The 21,488-nt window shown below is 29.7% G+C and overlaps 1 protein-coding gene across 3 annotated transcripts in view; it reads right to left on the bottom strand.

Moving 5' to 3' along the window:
• The window catches only part of RhoGAP102A (Rho GTPase activating protein at 102A), a 449,504-nt gene that overhangs the window by 180,735 nt on the left and 247,281 nt on the right, over positions 1 to 21,488 (bottom strand). The window contains exon 2 of one of the 3 annotated variants that reach the window (XM_075355555.1): positions 1,865 to 3,684. In XM_075355555.1, the coding sequence (XP_075211670.1) occupies positions 1,865 to 3,601 (1,737 nt within the window). In that variant the 5' untranslated portion in view covers positions 3,602 to 3,684. Of the gene's footprint in view, positions 1 to 1,864; positions 3,956 to 21,488 lie in introns of all 3 variants that reach the window. The other 2 variants (XM_075355554.1, XM_075355556.1) reach the window with 2 other exon arrangements.

A 21,488-nucleotide genomic window follows, 5' to 3' on the forward strand; every position in this document is an offset into this window, starting at 1 on the left:
GCGGGCGTCCCCTTGAAATATTCCTCTACTTACATTTATGGGTCCTGTTTGTATTTTTCTTGTTCCATTGTTTGCAATTAGTATCGTGCTACAAGCACTCATTCCATGCCTCAAGAACCTAATTGTCTTTTCAACTTGATAGGTTTCTATCTGTCTTTTTCAGCCACGTGTGATTATCACTCGATATCACATTATCGAATGCCTTTTAGTAGACTATATAGACCATTCATAGATTTCTTTTAGTGTATCGTGTTTGTTGCGTGGTTACCGTGTCTATGATTATTTGTTCTTTGCTACCCCTCGCGGCTTTTGCACATCCCTTCTGCTCCAAATGGAGGACTTTTTTGGTTTCCAGGTGCTTATATATTTTGTTGGCAATAATTGCTGTCAATAATTTATATGTTGTCTGAAGGACAATTATATAATAATAATAATTTATTATTATTTTATGATTATTATTAATAATTTTTTTTATTTGTCTTTAGGGTAATAAACTGTATATATAAGAAAGTTTTAGTTTGTTAGTCTCTCAATATCTTTACTGAACTGCAAACATGCGATATATTTTACATTTTATGTTAATGTTGGTTATAAGTGATGTATTACACGAAGAATAACACTTAGAGTGTATATATATATATATATACTTCCGAAGTAATATAAAGTTGCGAAACGAGCCGTTTTTTACGTTAGCTAATATTTAATTCAACATTGCTTTAGTCGCGTTATGGGATTTTCAGAAAGTGAGAAAATTGGCAAGTAGTAGATCAGGATGATCTGTCTTTAAATCGGTGGTATAATTTAAAATAAATTTTCTTGACGTATTTGTTCGTAAAAATCATGAGCTGTCTTGTTTGAGACACATGCGTAGTTAATTCAATCAGTAATCGAACTGATTTTCATTCTAATTATTATATTAATTTGATAACTAAAGGCTTTGCGTAGTCATGTACATGGTCGGTGCGACGATACAACTCAAAATAGATCGCAATTGTGATTGTATAGTTGATACGGATTTTCTAGTCGATACATATTGTTTAATGTCAGCGTTTAATATCGGCATTCTCACTAAATTCTATCAACCCACCCGGTTGGTCTAGTGGTGAACGCGTCTTCCCAAATCAGTTGATTTGGAAGTCGAGAGTTCCAGCGTTCAAGTCCTAGGAAAATCAGTTATTTTTACACGGATTTGAATACTAGATCGTGGATACCGGTGTTCTTTGGTGGTTGGGTTTCAATTAAGCACACATCTCACGAATGGTCGAACTGAAACTGTACAAGACTACACTTCATTTACAGTCATACATATCATCCTCTGAAGTATTATCTGAACGGTAATTACCGGAAGTTAAACAAGAAAAAAGGGCTAAATTCTATCACGTTAGAAATTTGATTATATTATATCAAAAAGAAATTCAAAACAGTGTAATTTCTCTATTATCCTCTATTTTGTTTTGATAGAATTAATATAATAGTTAAAAAAAAATTATCTCTATAGTTTTTAATTTCCTTCTGTGCAATGAAATCTGTAGACAACCATGAGATGAGGAAGTTACAGTAAAGAGAAAACTCGGTGAAGCGCGTAAAGTACTTGAGTATATCTTTTATTTCAATAAATATTTTTCATATATTTATAACAAGTAATAAACCTACCTGTGCCAGGTAGACAGTTTTATCTTTATATAAAAAATACTTAATCTTCTACACCAAACGTAATTAATATTGTAATAAAACAGAAATAAGTATGATATTTTGTGTATAAAGATGTCTTAATTTATATATATATAAGCTATATATATATATATATACAATTCTGTATTAAAATTGCATGCAAAATGATGTTTTATGAAAGAAGTCAGCTTACCTGGGGAGTCCAAGTCGATGTAGCAGTTGGCGTGGCCCGAGTCTGACTTTTGGACCTGCTCTTCCACATCTTCTTGGCGACCAATCGGGTACCCTGGTGGACGACGCTGGAGGACGATTTGGATTTCTGCATGGCCCCAGCTGCGGCAACAGAAGAAGAGGATGATGAGTGATGGAGCCCGTGTAACAAATTTGAAAGGAACGTTTGACCGGATGAAAGGAATGACTTGCTTGACGGTGGAGGAGAGGTGTCGCTCCATGTTTCTTCTTGAGGGGACTGGAGAGTTACATCCGGTAATTTAAGTTCTTTTATTGCGGATACCCAGGTATCATCCGTTTGACATCCTTTATCTGTATCGTCGTCTTTACTAATCGGATCTTCCGGTGTCGGTTTTATATTACGTAAAGTCCTGTCATAATTGATGCGTTTAAAACGGTCTGCTTTATCGGAATCTATGCTCTTTTTACGAGCCATTCTTAGATATCTTTTAATCGTATCACTGACTGATGGAGATATATCGTCGTTGTCCACACTACTTCTTCTCGGCCCTTGTTTTAAACCCTCTTGTTGTAATTGTTGCTGTTGCAATTCTTGGATTCTACGCGCTTCTGCTTGTTTTTTTAGTTCTTCTTCGATAGCAGTAATCACTGTTGCCGGTACCGGTTCTGTTTGAGTTCCGGAATCCGATTCGATTGTTCGAGGGGAAAGTCTTACTTCAGGCGGACTGCTCCAAGGAGATGCTTCGTCACCGGCTTCATCGTCTTCATCTTCTTCGACGAATTCGCTGCGTCTCCATTGACCTGATCTCAACGTCGATCCGTATCCTGTAACACTCGTACCGGTTCCGCCACTCGTACTCGCACTTGTTCCTGGCCGTCCACCGATGAAACCTCTAGTCCTTCTGAGCTCGAAGTACAGTCTATGCAGTAACCTACGATCTGTGAGAATATCACTGATAACTTTGTCTCTATTTGTTGATCTACTGTAGTACCTTCTGAGGGTCTCTATTAATTTTTGTTGCGTACTGTCGCCTTGTAAATCAGAACGAGCTCGGTGAGATTCTTTCAGTTCTATACTAGCTAGATGAGCTGTTAATCTGTCTAATAATTCTTGGTGATCTAAAGTTTTAGATGAACCGTCACCGAAGTGGGATAACACGTTGTCTACTAACGCATCTTTAGTCGGTTTTTCTGTAGAATGACCTTCTGTTTTTCCGAAAAGAAATTCTTGCTTGAGTTGCAATAGAGAAGGTCTAGTGGCTTTTTGTTGTTCTTGGAGGGTTTGGTCGCTTTTTCTTTGCTGTTTTATGTCATCGGCTTCATCAGCCGAACTCGTTTTATCTCGACAGCTACCTCCTATTTTTCGTCTTCCGCCTCGTGAACGTCCACGGTTTCTGAAACCTAACGCACCTGGATACGATTGTTTTCGCCACAAGATAAATCTCGGTTCTCTGTGACAAACCTCTTGAAAATAAGCTTCTATTTTTGGAATATCTTCCGGTCTGTTGTGCGCACCTTCTGGTATAAGTTTTCTTCCTGCATCTGCCATATACCTCCAAGTCTTTCTTGTTAACAGCCATCTTTCACGTTTTTTTCTCTCTTTTCCCGAAATTAGGCCTTCAGTCTTTGGTTTTCCCATACCCTCTTCGTCAAAAATATCTCGACCTTTCCTTCGATATTTTGATTTTGTCTTTGTTTTACTAGCACTACTCGATTTATTTTTGTCTTTGTCACCCATATTAACAGATTTTATCAACAGAAGGATGATTCACGATTTTTAGAGTTCTATCGTGAATCATCATATTTATTTCTTTACAGAACCTATGTAATGATTCACACGAATAAAATTACTTATATATAAACTAATAGTAAAAATCTATGTTGTAGAGTGTATTTTATAAAATCTAATCCAGTTTTTATTATGATATACAATCGAACGATAATTTTTTTTCTTTCCTCCCTACTCGATTGAAACATTACATTTTATTTTCCAAAAAAATTACATTCGAAAATATTTATGTGAATTCTTGCTTTCATACGCTGCTTTCAGTATTCAAATACTTTTATTTCTCCGTGTGATTGTTTATTATTCCTAAAATATGAATTAACTACTTGTATTATTATAATAATGTGAATTGATTTACTAGTTATAACCAATCTATTCTACTTACAGAATAATTTTTTATTTATTGTATTACTAGGCCTAAGCTTTCCTCTTTTAGAATACTTTAGATATTTTTTTTTAAGTTTATTTATCAAAAAATACAAAACCATTCAGTTAAATACAGTTTAACTGTTAATGGAACCGAAACAGTTGTTTTTTTAACTCTAAGTAAAAAAATGTGGAAAATTATTGCAATAATATTATATTCGTGGGGGTCGTTTGTGTGTGTTTTGTAACATTAAATGCCTAACTTCAGGGCTAAAGAATAAGTAAAAAGGGTCATATAAACACGTTCAAAAAGTTTAATTTTCCTTTTTATTATTTTTTTTCACAGAAATTTATATGTCAAGAAAGAACTGAATTACTCTACGACGGTAAAAGTTAACAAGAAAAAAACCGAAAAACATCTACGTAACAATAGAAATCTATTGTAATTATTACATTATTAAAATATTTATAAATAAATATTTTAATGATAGATTAAAATATCTAGATTCTAGACTTTAATTATGAAAGGTAGACTAAATTTTTGAACCAGTATTTATTTCTTCTTCTATGAAGAGAAAATTATCAATAAATCTGCTTTAAACATTTAGTGATGTTTTAAAACAAAATTTTTATAACCGGTCTGAGTATAAAAATACATTTTACTAATGGTAAAATATACGTTTTTCTTATTTTGTAGATTTTGTGCCTTTGTAAACAAGTACTAGACATAGGAGAAATACTTCAAAATACAGTACAAATCTACGAGTAGTAAAGAGGTTTGAAAGAATTTTTATTGTAACTTGTTGAAGCACCTACTGAAGTCGAAACAGGTAATTGACATGTAAGACGTTTTGTTAAAAAGTTTCTAAAAAAGTATGATTTTTAACTTTTATTTCTTTCCTAATTAAATATGCTTAATTATTTTAAGGTAAAAATTTCCACCATTCTTAGTGAAATTTATTTTAAAATTTATGTTTGTCATAAACAAGTTTGTCATAACAAGTTAATTTGTTACAGAAGTAATGTTTTGCATCTCATTTCTTAGCAAAATTAGTTTGTGTGGAATAGTGAGGTTAACAGAAATCTCGTTATCCCGTTTATCCGTAAGGAAATTGGCTGTTTGATCTCAAAATTCATATCCCGACTGAATTCGCATACTAATCGTCTTGTTTTAAATTTACTGGACAATGCTGGGTATTTAAGAAGACTCAAATAAAGTGCTTTCAGATTTCACTGTTTTATAAACATAATTTTGCAGAACTAAATAAGCGATGTCATTAATGTTTATGATATGGTCGCCATTTTAAAATTATAAAAACTGTATTTCGAATTTATATAGAATATTCTAATTCTTTCTTAAGATATGAGATTCTCTTCAGGGTGAAGCAGTGGACTATTATTGCAAATTATAATAGAAAAATTTTAGAAGAACTTAGAAACAGAAAAAATTCGTAGGAGACGGCGAACATTGGCGCGGCCTGCAAGGGAATGAGGCGTCGGAGGGTGCCGGGTTGGACAGGTCTGCAGCTGAGTGCCTTGGGGGCCATCTCGAGCATGAGGGGGGTCGCTTTGGTGCGGTTAGGCCGTGGACACTCTGCTCTCGGTGCCTGAGGGCGTTGCTCATGTTTTTAATGATTATGGCTGACGGTCGTGTGAGTAAGTGTTAAGTTGGTAAGTAGTTGTGTGTGTGTGTGTGTGTGTGTGTGTGTGTGTGTGTGTGTGTGTGTGTGTGTATGTGTATGTTTTGTGTACTCTGGGTGAGATTGTGGAAATTTAATGAACTTTTGGTGGATAAGTTATGTCTTTAAGTCAAAGACTATAAGACTCTAATCCAAACAAAATTTGGATTTTGGACTTTTTCTTAACTGCAGTAATAAGTTCTCATTGAAAGATTTTCAACAATATTTCATAAGTGGTACTTATTTTCATTGGTTCCAGAGTTATAGCCAAATGAAATTTTAATTAGTGAAACATTTGGATTTTACATCGGTTCAAATCCGACTTCATCTCCATTTTTATTTTTTTAACTTTTTTAATCTATTTTTTAAAAATAAATATATTGATTTATTAATAATTATTAACCAGTGACTAAAAAAGTTTTATAATAAATAATTATTCAATAATAGCAATAAAAAAAAAAAATTATTAGTAAAATACAATTTTAGTACTTTTAAAAATATGTATATGTAATTTAATAGACATTATTACATAATTTATGTGTATGTGTAATCGAGTTGGTGAAACATCGCATTATTTAATATTAATTGAATATTATAATTTAGAATCGTATTGTTTTTGGATTTTCTAGTTTAATTTCTGTTTTATTTTATTTAATTATTCTGTAATTTCTGTTTAATTTTATCTACATTAAAGTACAGAGTGACTGAAAAATAGACCTTCACAAGAACAACATGTACACCGAGGCATACATGCCCGATCTTTTATAAATTGCAAAAAATTCTTATCTTTTCGTTCATTACTCCTCTGTTATTGCTGGACAATATTTTCCCTAAGTCGTACAAGGAAGTCATGTGGTGTTCATATCAGATGTTTTTGTTATTGATTAAAATATACATTAATTGTTTAAAAGAGCCAGAAAATTGGTACTATTCTTTTAAACGGAATTTCTGAAATTAAATTTTCTTAAGATGCTTAAACCAAATTTTTATCAATCTCATAACTAATTTAATTAACTTTTTTTAAAAATAAATTTTCATTTTAACTGATAAAAGCTCGATTCAATTTAATCTTAAGGTTTTTTTGTCTAAGTAATTTAAATAGATTAGGTTAATACTTATAATTAATTGCGGTTTTACGTTATTAATAACCGTTTTAGAATTTAAATATCTCAATAATTTTGAAGTAAATTTGAATTATAATGCCGGTTATATTTCGATACTTGCTGTCAACAGTGTTAGTCATCGCAAAAGGTATCGTTTTTCCATACGAAGAGCTTGGTACTAAAAATAATTAGGAGTGGGGCAGAAGAAAGTAGTTGTGTACAGTTCATATCCCCTTATCTCCCCACCCGACTGATACATTCGACGCTGGAGCATTAGCGTCTGCCCTGGCTTTACGAGTCCGGTCTAGTCTTACTAAACCATCACGAAATGAGTCATTATGCATTTTTGCACTCTTTTGCTTCTAAAAACATTTTCATATATTTAAAAAAAATTATTTAGTTTTATTAAATTGATATATAAAGTATAATATGTAATAAATATATCTGATTATGTTATCATGTACGTTCACCTAATGTGTGTAGGTGTGTTGCACGCGTGTATAAGAGAGAGTACAAAGAGTGGGAATTTTAAAAGAGAAGAGAATTAAATAACAAAACGAAGTCTTGAGAGAAATGTAAAATTAATTTTACATTTAAATAATAATTACGTAAAATAGATAACCGATATGTAATTTTACATACAATATTACGTAAAGTTATAGACTTAAAAAGCGCACCCGGTAATCTCAGACAGAGTAAATGCGCTATAAATGTAGGAAATTTTAAATATTTCTTTAAACATTATAATTTACTTGGAAGAAATCGGTACCGAATTAAACCTCTACCGGCCCTAAACAAAATTTAAATTTGGAGCACCATGTATATATGATTTCGAACAACTTCAAACAAAAATTGAAGAGTAGACGGGAAATTCCCTTTTCTGCATCAGGAAAAATTAAAGATAAATGTTTTTTGTTCTAAAATATTTTTTTTTTAAATTTGTATTTTTACCACCTGAAATAAATTGCCGCAAAGTAACTGAAAAAAATTGTCAAAACTAAATTCCTCAAAAACGGTTCGTTGGAATGTAATATAATTTAAATAATTTATTTTTTTTTTGCAAAAAAACAGAATTTTTGAATTTAATTACTTACAGGAAACTATAACTGAAAAAAATCACTTTTATCTAAAAAATTTAATACCCTCTGTATATTTATTTGTCATCATATTGAATAATTTTGATGTTTTATAACAAAACTGATTTTAAAAAAAATAAATCAAAATTACCGTTAAAGAATTTCCACATGACTGAATAAGTAACTCTCTTAGGAGAGGTTTACGTTCCCTCTTCGATAAAGTACCTAAGTTTTTCTAATCGTATGAACTTGTTATTAATGTTATTTTTAAATTATCTTTTTCAAAGAAGATATATTTAGTGATCCCATGATTAAAAGACGATCTATAAATATTAGCTGTGCAGAGATGTCTAGGGTAGTTTTCTTAGTCTTTAATTTTTTTTTTTTTAATCCAAATAAACAGGTTGATAATTTATGTACTTTAAATAGGCAATATTAATACTTATAAATATTAATATTAATACTTATAATTAGGCTTTTTAATATTTACAACCCGGGTGGTGGGTTGGGGGGGCCAGAGGCGACTTGGTCAAGCCCGGTTCTCCCTGCTCAGTGGTTAGAGGCGTGAGGCGTTAGAAAGTATAGACCGAGACCCGGTCTTCGGGGAGGGGCCCGGGAACGACATAGTCGGATCCAGTACACCTCTTTTTGGAATGGAAATTAGAAGCGGGAGATAAAAAAAGATCCACCGGGGGGGGGGGCCGAACTGCCATGCCGGTAGGTGGAGAGGTCCTCATTCCTCATTGAGTTGAAGGATACTCTCTTGGGCTGAGCTTTACTTAATTGTATATCCGACCCAGGGGAGTAAGGGAAAATGAAAAAAAAAATAAAAATAGGCAATACATGTCTTTTTTCTACAATTTAAATAATTGTATCCGAAGATAAAAACAGAGTTTTCCGGGTTGTACTCCCTCGAATTTCAGGTACTGATTCAGGACACCAAAATGAGTAAAAGATTTCATATCGACATAAATCTTATATTACTTTGTTTTCTTTCTGGATGCCATTTTGTGATTTTGAATAAAAAAGTTATTTCTCAGGAACGGGTAAACCTACTTTAATTAAATTGGCCAGAACTAAGACTCTAGTCTTGCTCTACAAAATAAAAAAAAAGTTATAAAAAATAAAAAAAGGTCAATTACAAAATTTATTAAGCATTTTATTTTCAACAAAATAAAATGATACCTCATTTATAAAAATCTGTTGACAAACAATCGAGCTATTCCAGACAACTAACTCGGCAGTACGCTTGCGCACCATAATGCAAGCTGATAATTTTTATAAATTTACTATTATTATTTATTATTAATAATTTTTATTACATTTATTAGAGGAATTAAAAACAGGCAAAAAATTATCTGCATGAGTTACGCTGCGCAAGCGTACATCCGAGTTAATTAATTGTCTGCAATAACTCGGTTGTTCGTCAATGAATTTTTACAATCCAAGATGTCATTTTGTTCAAAATAAAATGCTTAATAAAGTTCATAATTAGTAAAAATTTTTACTAATTTTTACAAATTATTATTATTATTATTATATTTTTATATTACTATTATATTTACAAATTCGACAAATTTCATTTGTCGCTCGATAATTAATAAGTTCAATATGTGGGCGCACATATTGAAATGTATTAATTATGTAAAAAAATGTTTGAGACGAAAAATTTGAAAAATAATAAACATAAACTGTAAGTAATTCTGTTTTAATTAAAACCATGTTCAAACCCGCACCATTCTTTTATGATAACTTTGTATTATGAATTAATCTTTTGGTGTATATGGATTATTATTTTGTTGATATTTTCGATACGAAAACATAAACGAAAAATTTGGTAAGGCAATTAATGTATATAAAAAGCTCTTGTTAGGAAATTTTGATTTTGAACAGATTTTATTGAAATAATATGCCTGAAAAGTGTGAAAGTAAAATCATAAGATTTGGCACGTGGTGCATGTATTTATGAAGTGTATTGTTATTAAACTTTCATAAAGATTAGATAAAAGGATAGGCCACTGACCATTTAACCCCATGGGGAAGATGAAATAGCCAGAAAAATGCGGCAACCACTTATGTGTTTTCAGTTCCATCCTTATTTATTTTATCATGCATTGAATTTCTTTTTTTTATCTTATATCCAAACTCTTTTTTGCCAAGTTGACCGATTTATATGTTCACAGTGTTTTTGCAACCGGATTATAGTAGAACAGTTTTATGATAAATTATGTGGTCTATATAAATGATTTGAAGATGTTTTAATATACTGTGTTGTTATCATTGCTCAGTACTGGAATTTTACAACGGAATGGTATATACTTTGAATTGGTTCAATGTATTTTCTGGTGAACCTTAGCTCATTCTTTGTAGTAGTCTGATTACGTCAATAGTTTTCTAACTTTGATCAAGTTCCTGGTTTCATGCCTTAGCATTTTTTTGTAAAATATTTTTTGTAATGAACGAATACGAGGGAAGTTATCATGTGACAAACTGCAATCGATGTCGGCCTCCGTGGCGCGAGTGGTAGCGTCTCGGACTTTCATCCGGAGGTTCCTGGGTTCGAAACCCGGTCAGGCATGGAATTTTTCATACACGCTACAAAAAATTCATCTTATCCTCTGCGGAATGAATTGCTTGACTGCGGACCCGGAGGTAAAATAAGTCAAAAAAAACTGCAATCGATAAATTTTGAATTACGGGTGATTTTTTTGAAAAGAATTTAGAAATTTTTAAAAAATTATAAAAGGTTTCCAATTAAAAGTTAACATAAAAAAAGTTAATTAATGGCACACGCATAACAATGTAAAATCAGTTTTGCAAACTAATCTTTTTCATTAAGGCCACGTTTAAGACTACCCATATTTTAAATAAATATAAGATTGTAAAATAATTTTAACAAACACTCGCTTAAAGAAAATAAAAAGTAATACTTTTTCTATTATTTAAATTTCACCGTTTTGAAATCGGCGGAAAGTTAAGGATTAGTTCGTTGTTGATTTTAATTTAGTGCTGTGCCTTAAAAAAATAAAAGTTTTAAAAATTGAAAAACGTATCATTTGTGCATTTAAAATTGATTTTATTAAAAGAAAAATTGTTTCAGTTTACTTTTAATATACACTTAGATTTACTCAATCATTTTTATATCCTGTAATATTTAGAAACACAGTTTTAATGAATTTTTCAGCTACAGTTGTTTTTAATTAATCGAAAATTTTTTTATTTGTCATATTCTCATGATTACCTATTATTCTTTAGTAAATAAACAAAATAAAAATCATTATTTGGTAATAATGTTTAATTGATATCAAATACTTCTTCTTTTTTGTTAGTTGGCGTAATATTATTAATCAATACTTTTTATTAAAAGTAGTTATATGAAACTAAATTGTAATTTCATTTTTTTTAAAAAGTAAACGTTATGTTATTAAAATGCATTAAATTAGATTCAAAGCTTAAAAATTCTGCTTATTAATCATATTTACCTCACAACTGTTTTTCAGTTTTAGATTTTTATAAACAACTAATCATGTCTGATCCACTAAAACAACGAAAAATATCTTAATTATAGGCTAACATTTTCACTGTTAAGGTGTAATCACCTTATGTTGAACAAATAATATTTACCGCTGTTACATGCAGTAGAATATTGTTTGATGTACTGAACTTCTCCACTACTATATTGAAACAATCCTCAATACAAAAAAGTCTTACCAGTAATGTAAAACGAAGGTTCGGTCATTGTTATTTATGTATATACGATATTTCTGTACAAGCAGAATTTATTCTAAAGTATTATATTTTAGTATCCTATCAAATGAACCAGAGATTCTTCATTTCTTCTTTACATTTGAAAAGGAAACAGGCTTTCCTGTACTTACGAATGGAACAACATACAAACCATAATCTACTAAGAGTAAATGGCTTAGAATACAAATCTATACTGAAAGCTTATCTGGAAGACACACATATGAAACAAATCAATAAATTAAACCAAAATATTAAAATATTTATTGAATTAAAAGAATAATAAAAATTCCGATGAAAAGCCAATTAATACCAAAAAAAAACCTTTAAGTTCGCTTGAACACAGGGCATTCAGCTTTGAGGGTAAATAAAATCTTAGTAACATAGTCAAAGTTTAGAAATTAGAATCAAAAATATTTTGAATTGTCATAAACTTGTCCTGTGATATACGTAACACTATAATAAACAATGTATGTACACGCCCACAATGAACGAAGAAATTTTAACACTTCAGTACCCTATATGAAAGAAAACGAATAAAATAATAAATAGACACGCTATAAATCTCATCCATAGCAGTTAAAAACCAACAAAAATGAAATTATTACTTCCTACAAAACTTATTTTAGCAACTACGTTACTACGTATTTTATCAGTTTCTCATTAAAAACATAAAACATTCAACACATCTATTTGTTGTTAAACAAAGAGATTGTATGTAAAAAATAAAGTTAATCTCTTCTTTTTAACTGGAAAATATTTTAAAGTTTTATTTTTTATTATAGGGCATATGTATCGATTTAATTTTTTTATTTATTATATAAACTCATCCATCCTAGTGTTTTGTTAAAAAAAAAAAAAAACGTAAAATTTCAGTTAGCTTTTTATAATTCAATAGTTTTAATTTTTCATTTTTTTTAATAGATTTAATCTTTTATTATCCAATGTTCTCTTGAATTATCAATATTTAACTTAATGAAAATACTTTCACTATTTAACTTTAATGAAAAATATTTTTCCTAATAAATTATATTAAAGTAATTTCTGAGGTTGGATTGCCACTATAACCGTCACTAACACCAACACTGCACCACCACCACAATCATGACCATCGTGTTGTACAAGTATATTAATATAAATTGAAGTGTATATTTCTGAGTTCATTTTATTGAGTGTATACACTCTTCTATTATATTCTAATTGTGTTGAAATTATGTTTATGAATTTCAAATTTTCTGTCTATTTATATTATTATCGTATAATGTATTCTGAGAAATTTTTACCCAGTTTTAATAAAATATTCACGATTTAAAAGCTTCAGTATCCAAAGAAGTGAAAGACTGTATACAATTATAAAAATACAATTGAAAGAATCCCTATTCTTGATAAAAAGTAGCTTAATTCTAATAATTTTAATGCCTGTGTTAGTCTATTAAAAATAAATGTAAAAATTAAAGCTCGTAAAGTTTACTACAACTTTTATCAAAAGTTATCAGATTTTAAATTATTAAAAATAAAAATATATACTTCATGAAATTAGATCTTCTTTTTAGATAGATTTCATAAGAAAGCTACCCATTGTAACGGGTACCATGATTCGACTTCCGGAAAATTTTAACGTATCTTCGCGTTTCACATCCGCATACTTCAAAAAACCACCGTCAGTTCAAAGTTTTATTTGTACATTTATATATATATTTCACTTTCTTGTGGACACGATAACTACCATAATTTTCCGCCAATCACTTTTAAATTTATTCATAAAATGTAACGACAAAAATTATCTGCCGAGTTCCTGAATGGGAAAAATCGGACCATGGCGTTGGGAATGAGAGAGCTTTTCGAAAAAAAATATTGCTATAACTTTCCTATTAAGTGAAATATCGAATTCTTTTAAAATTCCTACTATTCTTTAGATAAATTTTAAGTGAAGTTTTTTGATATCACCAACAATTGGCCCAGGGGGTGGAAAAATGGGGTTTCGAAGACAAAAAAAATTTACCTCCCTTAACAGGCACAGTATCGAATCGGTTTAAAGTGGCCGTTCGTCCTCTAAACATTACCTAAAATTTTTGTCTAGAACAATTTTTGTTATGATCAACCATTACGGCAAGGGATGACCAAAATGTTGCTGGAATTGTAAGAAGGTGGGGCTTGTCGTATGCTAAATATATGAAACTTTTTTCACACGCAACCATTTGTCGTATTGAGTAAATTTGAAGTTTTTCTTATCTTTATGGTGGAAATCTGTTTTATCTTCTACTTAGCACCGGTGAAATCTACCTCCACCTTCCGGCATGCCGAAAGGGTTTTTTGTATTTTTAATTTAATCGTAATCTTTATACCATATTTTATTAATATATTTTTGGCGTTTACACAACATTTTTAAAATCTGTTGTAAGGTGAACTTAAAGTAAATTAAAAATTCCAGTAGCAAGGAAGTCATACTTGTAAATTTTTGTATGGGTAAACAGTGTAATATGGATTAAAATAAAATTCTTTTTTTTTAATAAAAGAATTTAATAAAAAGAAGTGTAATCTTCTATGATATTCCTCCAATACTCTGTGATATGGGAGGAATATATATCATCTAAGATATAATTTACTCTTGAATTCACACAAAATTGCTGTTTTATTGGAATAATTTTGTCGATAGATAAAATTAATGGCACTATCTCGGGAAATTTTACCTAAGATTTGATAAAATCATTCATAAAACTGATGTAACTGATGTACGATTTGCACGAGGATATGAAACAGCATGCATCTGAAATTTATTGAAATACAATCTGTCTTTTGTTCTTAGAAATACTAGAATTATGGCATTCGCTTTATTTAACGTTGCACTATTTTATGTTCACTTTATTTTAATTTTTCTTATTTTATGTTCACTTTATTTTAATTTTACTTATTTTCTGTTCACTTTATTTTTACATTTATTCTTATTCGTTTTAATAAAATGGACGTAATAAGTTGATTTTCAAATAATAAAACATGAAATGGTGCTTTCACACATGCCTTACTTTGTAAATAAATTACCTTTAAAAAAAAATTAAATTACTTTTAGTAAAGGTATTTTTTATAGCTCAATATATTTATATATTTAGAATAATATGATTTTCTGTCTATTTTTCGTCTGTTTTACTGCAATAAAAAACCGATATTTAAAAGTTTTTATTTACTTTTTATTGGCTATATTTACATTAATTTTTCATAATTAAATTCTCTACAAGTTTTGTCATAAATGCTCCCCATTATTAGTTATTTAACAAGTTTACTGTACTACAAACCTAGAAAAAAAAAATCTTTATATATATATATATATTTCTTGTGTGCGTGTGTATGAAAGTGAACTCCTCCTAAACGGCTGGACTGATTTTGATGAAATTTTTAGTGTGTTCAAGGGGATTCGAGAAAGATTTAGATTCACAATTTGGTCCACTGGAAAATGTTTTTTTAATTAATTTTTTATTTATAAGTAGGTGTTGATTTTGGAATGTTTTACATTGGATCCGGCAGACTGCGCTACCATTGCAGTATCGAATATTCAATAATATTCTATTTTAATTTTAGTTTGCCCCGACAGTTGGTGCTGCGATCAAATTGAGAAAAATATTTCGTAATTTTGTGTTATTATTGTGTTACAAAAAATCGCGAGAAAACAGTTTTTTAATAAATAAGAGGCTAATAAATCAGATTGAAATGTAAACAAAGGAAAACCAATCAGATCAATGCAAGATGGCCGCTGTCAAACACAACGACCAATCACAAAGAGCCCGTATGGCCGTTGCCAATGTAAATAAAATCACAACTGATTTATAACAAGTAGGCAGCACTGCGATCGCGTTTAGAATTGTGCACGTATTGAGAAATATTATATTATTATTTATTGAAATAACGTTTTAAAGTGTAATTAAAAAATATACATTGTGCAAATTTTGTTGATCTTGTGTTGGGTAAGGTTCACAATTGGATCTGGTAGGCAGCGTGTGGGTCCGGTAGGCAGAGCTGCGATCGAGTTTTAGAAGTTTTTTTTTTAATTTTGGGTTTATCAGTCAAACCCGGTAGTTGGTGCTGCGATCGGATTCTAGGAATTTTTTTATTTTGTTGCTTTTTCGCATATCAGTTACTTGCGTCGTAGCTTAGTGTTGTTGTTACATTAAAATTCGTATTTTTAACGGACTACTGTGTTTAGAGAATAGTTTGAATTAAATCCGATAGGTAGTGCTGTTCTGACAATTGGATTTATTTACATTCTGAATTTTATCAAGTTAAAGGTGAAATTTTATAAGATCCCGTAACGTTTTGTAAGTTTCTTAATGTTCAGTATTAATTGTAATGATTTTGCAGCCACAACACTTTTCGTTAAAAATTATTTTCCACCGAATACTGTGATTAGAGAGTGTTGTGAATTAAATCCGATAGGTAGTGCTGTTGTTTTGCCATTTGGAATTATTTACATTCTGACTTTTATAAAGTGAAAAGTTAAATTTTGTTAAATTGCTAATGTTCAGTTTTTAAGGTTTTATGAAACTTTCAATTGTTGTCATTTAATCTGTATGTATACTCAGATCTAGCAATAGCAAACCATTGGCGAGTCTGCTAGAATTGCGCGCTTATTGAGAATATTATATTATTATTTATTGAAATAACGTTTTAAAAAATGTACATTGTGCAAATTTGTAAGGTGCAGTATTGAAGTGAGTATTTTACATGATTTTTCATGAATTTTAATGATGTATACACGTGTATTCAATAACAATCAACTTAACCTACAAATTTAAATTGTCAGTTCTCATTTGATTCTATGCAACTTATGAAGTATTGAACGGCTCTTTGAAAATAAAAATTTAAGTTTGTAAAATAAATTATAACATTTATAAAATTAAAATATAAGTTACTTATAATATAGTTTAAAGTATATTTAAAGAATTGAATTTATAATGTTTTAGCTGGTTAATTTTATAAAACGTTTTCTAAAATTATTTTTAATTTACAATTATCTAAAATTTGGTAAAATAAAGAATGAGAAAAATGATAAAAAATGTCTACTAAAATTTTAACTACGTAGCAACGTAGTTAAAATTTTAGTAGACATTAAAATTAAGTGCTTTAATTTTTTTATTTATTGATTAATTAAGCTGTTACATGGTTATGAAACATCAAAATTATTAAATAAAAAAAAAAAAATATGTAGGAGGTACTTTTTTAGAATGATGTTAAGTGAAAATTAGTAGTAATGCGGATGAAAATTTATTAATTACACTAATTATTGATTTTACAACATTTCGATTTTTTAATTCAATTCAATATTATTAATTCAATATTTATTTTTTAATTCGGACATCTCAATATTTAGTGAAAATAAATATTAACCATACTACACATAATTAATCAATAAACCCATTACAATAATACAACAATCACAAACTGATAATATAATACTAATAGTCATTTTAATGAAATTTAGAACACATTCCTGCTAATTTTAACTTAAGTTACTTATATTTATGTGTGTGCATTTATTACACCGCGTCAGGACAACGTCTGTCGGGTCCGCTAGTATATATATATATATATATTCGACATCGAACTTTGTGTTTTAGGTTGAAATTTTGTACAACACAATCATACATTGTCGAAAGCTGTTAATGACGTTTTCAGTCAACTGACTTTTTTTTTATTAACGATGATAATTTTGGAAATATGTTATAATTGACACTACAATTCTGTTTAAGTCTTTCTTCCTAATTAATAAAACCAAACCCACACTGTTTAAAGTAAAAGTCTTTTAATTATATTTTATTTTCCACTTTACTTAATTTTCGAACTTCGAAATTATTATTTGATAACCTGGTACTAATACATTGGATCTCTATTTAAAATAATGCAGACGGCTACAATATTTGATTTTATATAATGTCAGCCTGTAGCTGCGTAACGGCTGTGTTTAGAAAAAAATACCCAAGAATAAAAATGTCTTAAAATATTATTTTATACTCAAAAATGCAATAAAAACATGAATGAGGTTTCGGTTTGAAATAATGAATTTGGCGGCCAAAGGTTTTAAAACGGTAATACTGTATTTTTAATGAAAATATCTAGGGAAGGTTCCTCTTTTAAAGTTTTATCATAAAAGTTATAATTTCTAAGGTCCTAATGAGAGACATCTTGAGTTGTGTATATATTTTACATTCCATCACATGGATAATGAGTTTTGTGAACTTCTACGAAAAAAAAATTGTTATAAAAAAGTAAATTGTTTTATTTCGGGTATTAATTATATTTCGAATATGATACTTATCTACTTATTAAATCTTGTATTTTATATATTAATTTTAATATTTTGCAGTGAACAACACTGTTAATTCATTAAAATATAAAGATTCGGTTCTGATGATGATTCTTTAATATGTTGTTTGGCAGGATCTTAATCTTGGCAACATTTATTCTGAAAGAACTAAAATGTGTGGTATCTAAATATAAGTTATTTTTCGGTTATAATAAGATATATTTTATATTCTAAATAAAAGTAAAATGTATTAATTTTTTGGGAAACTTGTATATTTTAATTTAATGAAAATAATATCTTGCTTTTCCAAGTATTTTAAACCATCATATCTGATAATTTTTACATCATCTTGAACTGTAACTAACTTTTAAAAATCATTTCTTATTTTCAAAACTACATTAATCAGATTTATAAAATTTTACGTATATGTAATGTTAATATTTGAGACAAACGTTGTTAATATTATATTTTTCATTTTTAAACATTTAAAAATTAAATTATTAAAATTAAAATTATTATCTAAATCGTTTATATTCTTTGCCCTCATAATAATTTATTTAAAATTAAATTATTATTAATAAATTTATCATAAAATTAAAACATGATAATGACATTAACACCAACCGATTACCTAATATATGTAATATTATTTTTATACCAAGGGTATATTGCGAAGGGGCAAGAGGTTGAAAGTATTCAAGGAGCGATTTAGATTTTTGTAAATCAGAACTTGGGAAAATTTAGCTGAAGCTGAAGCCGCGGCCATTGAAAATTTCGTTGTCCTGGACGTAAAATTTCCAAATAAATAAGAAAGTGCAAGTCCTATCTTTGTAAACATAGTAGATTGAGAGGGGTATTATTTTAAGGGGAGCGTATTTTAAGGGGAAGGGAGCTAAGTGAATGAATTTATTCAAGACTTGGAAAGATTTGTATGACTACAAAGACTATATAAGAGGGGTGGTTGTACAGGCTCAGTTCAATCGTTGAAATTTTTTTCAGTTTAAAGAGTTTTGGCTTAAAAGCTATTGAATTTTGTGCCTTTTAAAGGGAAGGTCCAGTCGAATAAATATCTGATGTTTGACTGTCCTGATTTTTAGGGAGGAATTAAAGATCATATCACACAGGACCAAGACGGGAGGTTGTAAAGGAACTGGCCTAATTAACGACGAGGCTTCGTCTATGAACCATACATCAAGTTATCGACGAGATTCCTTCATTCAATTGTCATAATGAAGAAAGTAGGAAACCCTCGTTTTTCCTCTGAAGGTGGATCCAATCACCGACTATATTTTATACGGATAATCTTATTGGTGTACAGACACTAACTGACATAAGCGACCATGTAGCTAAAAGAGGGCTTGATAGTCGCAAACCTGCGTAGTCTCCTAATGAGGGAAGTCTGTCCTTGAGTTATTTTAATTTTAATGTAATTATGCTTATCCTATACTACCTGTAAGACCAGTGTTAATTGTTATACTGAAATGATAGGAGAGTTTACTCACACTTTTGACTAGGTTCTAACTGGCCTCACCCGCTCTTTAAATTATTTTATACTTTAATATAGTATACCATTGTAGCTACCAACATTAATTAGCAAAAGTCTAGACGTGCCATTTAACCAAACATATCAAGCCAAACGCAATAAAATCCTTTTATCAGTACTATGGAGCTACAACTTGAATAAAATTGATCCGATCTTCTGAGGGGTTTTTGAGCGGGATGAAATCCTACTATTTGGAATTAACATTGAGCTTTTCACTGGGTAGGGCATATGTCTTGTACTGTGGTTCGTTCGTGGGTAAGCAATCCTTTCTTACTACCCTTTTTTACGCCTCGAAATCCTTTATTCTTATTTTCAGTTCTACGGCTTTGGATCTGTTGTTTTATATTTGACGATGACGGAACCTACAGCCTAACAGTTCCCTGGAAAGGGTAATTGCCAACGGGAAGAATTGGAGACTCCTTTTTCTATTAAAAAACCAATCGAGGGAGCCATCTGTACGTATGGATGTGTGTGTTGTCTATCTACGAGGTCTGTTCAAGAAATACGTAGACTGTTTGAATTGCTCGGGTCCAGTTAATTCCAGTCAAATCCGCTTGGCGTCGCCATGTTCGTACAGACCAGTTGATTACAACAACAGCCTTACCCAAAAAATCGAATCAAATAGTGTGGTGCCTATGACCCTTGACTCCTACCTCGATCCATTTGCAGTTTGAAGGGTAAGTTTACTGTGCCACTTTTAAACAGGTTTACAATTTTTTTTTAATTTTCCTTAGTCTCAGCCATTTTCATTAATTAAAATGTAGTTTAGCCTTTTTATTGAATACTTTGTATAGAAGAAATGAAATAAACATAACAATACGATTGAACCAACTGTGATTACTGTATATTAACAGGCATACTTTCTACTGCGCATCAAATGGTTTAGTGTATTATTTATCTAAAATCTAACTAAATTTTATCTTTGGTTAGTAATTAAACAAGGTAGAGTTTTGAGTTTTTTTTTCTCTAATCATTTCTGTTTGCCGTCATGTTTACTATAATTTATTTATTTTCAATGATATAAGAAGGTTAGTTTGCTGTCTTTTGTTTCGAATTTATTACTTTATTGTTTATTTTAATTAAATTGTTCTCTTCGTTTCTGCTAGAAAATAATACAAACTTAGTTTATTTTATGTATTTTGTACTCTTAAAAACAGTATTTAACAAACTGAAAACGATAATTCAGTATCATCATTGGCAGTTGTTTTCGCAGATCTGTTTTGTTATAGTCTTCTATTGATTAGGAATTTGTTTGATTTGTATTTTTTATTTTTTACCTAACTTTTTACAACAAAATTTTATGAATTAAATTTTTAGCTCTATATATCTGTTTTCATATAGTGATTAATTTTACGAATCGGGAAAGAGTATTCTTAACCGTAGTGGTTTTCTAATTATTATTATTATTAAATAAATTAACAACTAATATAATTCACCTTATCATCACGTTGATACGTTCTCTAGATCTTTCGGCTTACTTAGAAGCCATCATCAGGAGTTTTAATTAATGCATTATAGTTGAAGTTTTAAAATCATAGTTAAAATTTAAAAATAGTCTTGATTTTTAAACTTTGACTTTAATGCATGAATTTTAACTCCTGATGATGGCTTCCAAGTAAGCGAAAGATCTAGAGAACGTATGAACGTGCTGGTAAGGTGGATTATATTAATTGTTAATTTATTTAACACAGCAGTACCATATTTGAGAAATTAATTGTTATTAAATGAAGGCTATAAAAACCATATTAATAAATTATTAGTATTTGGATGTTTTAAGACTAGTGTGATTATATCGAATTCAAGAATTTTCTTTGTAAAAAAAATGCCGTCGAAAAATTTATGAAAATAATCTTATTCGTTTTATAATTTCTTGGTTCGTCGGAATTTTATTCCGACGAACCGGAATCAGATTTTACAGATTATTACAAAGTGAATATAACTCAACTTTATATCATAAAAGACTACAAGTTTATGTTAATTTGTACGGGAGCTTCGTGAAATTATGTCCCGTGTTTAAATTTAAAACAGATATTTTT

Source organism: Lycorma delicatula, chromosome 2, assembly GCF_047948215.1.
Source record: "Lycorma delicatula isolate Av1 chromosome 2, ASM4794821v1, whole genome shotgun sequence".
Classification (NCBI taxonomy): domain Eukaryota; kingdom Metazoa; phylum Arthropoda; class Insecta; order Hemiptera; family Fulgoridae; genus Lycorma; species Lycorma delicatula.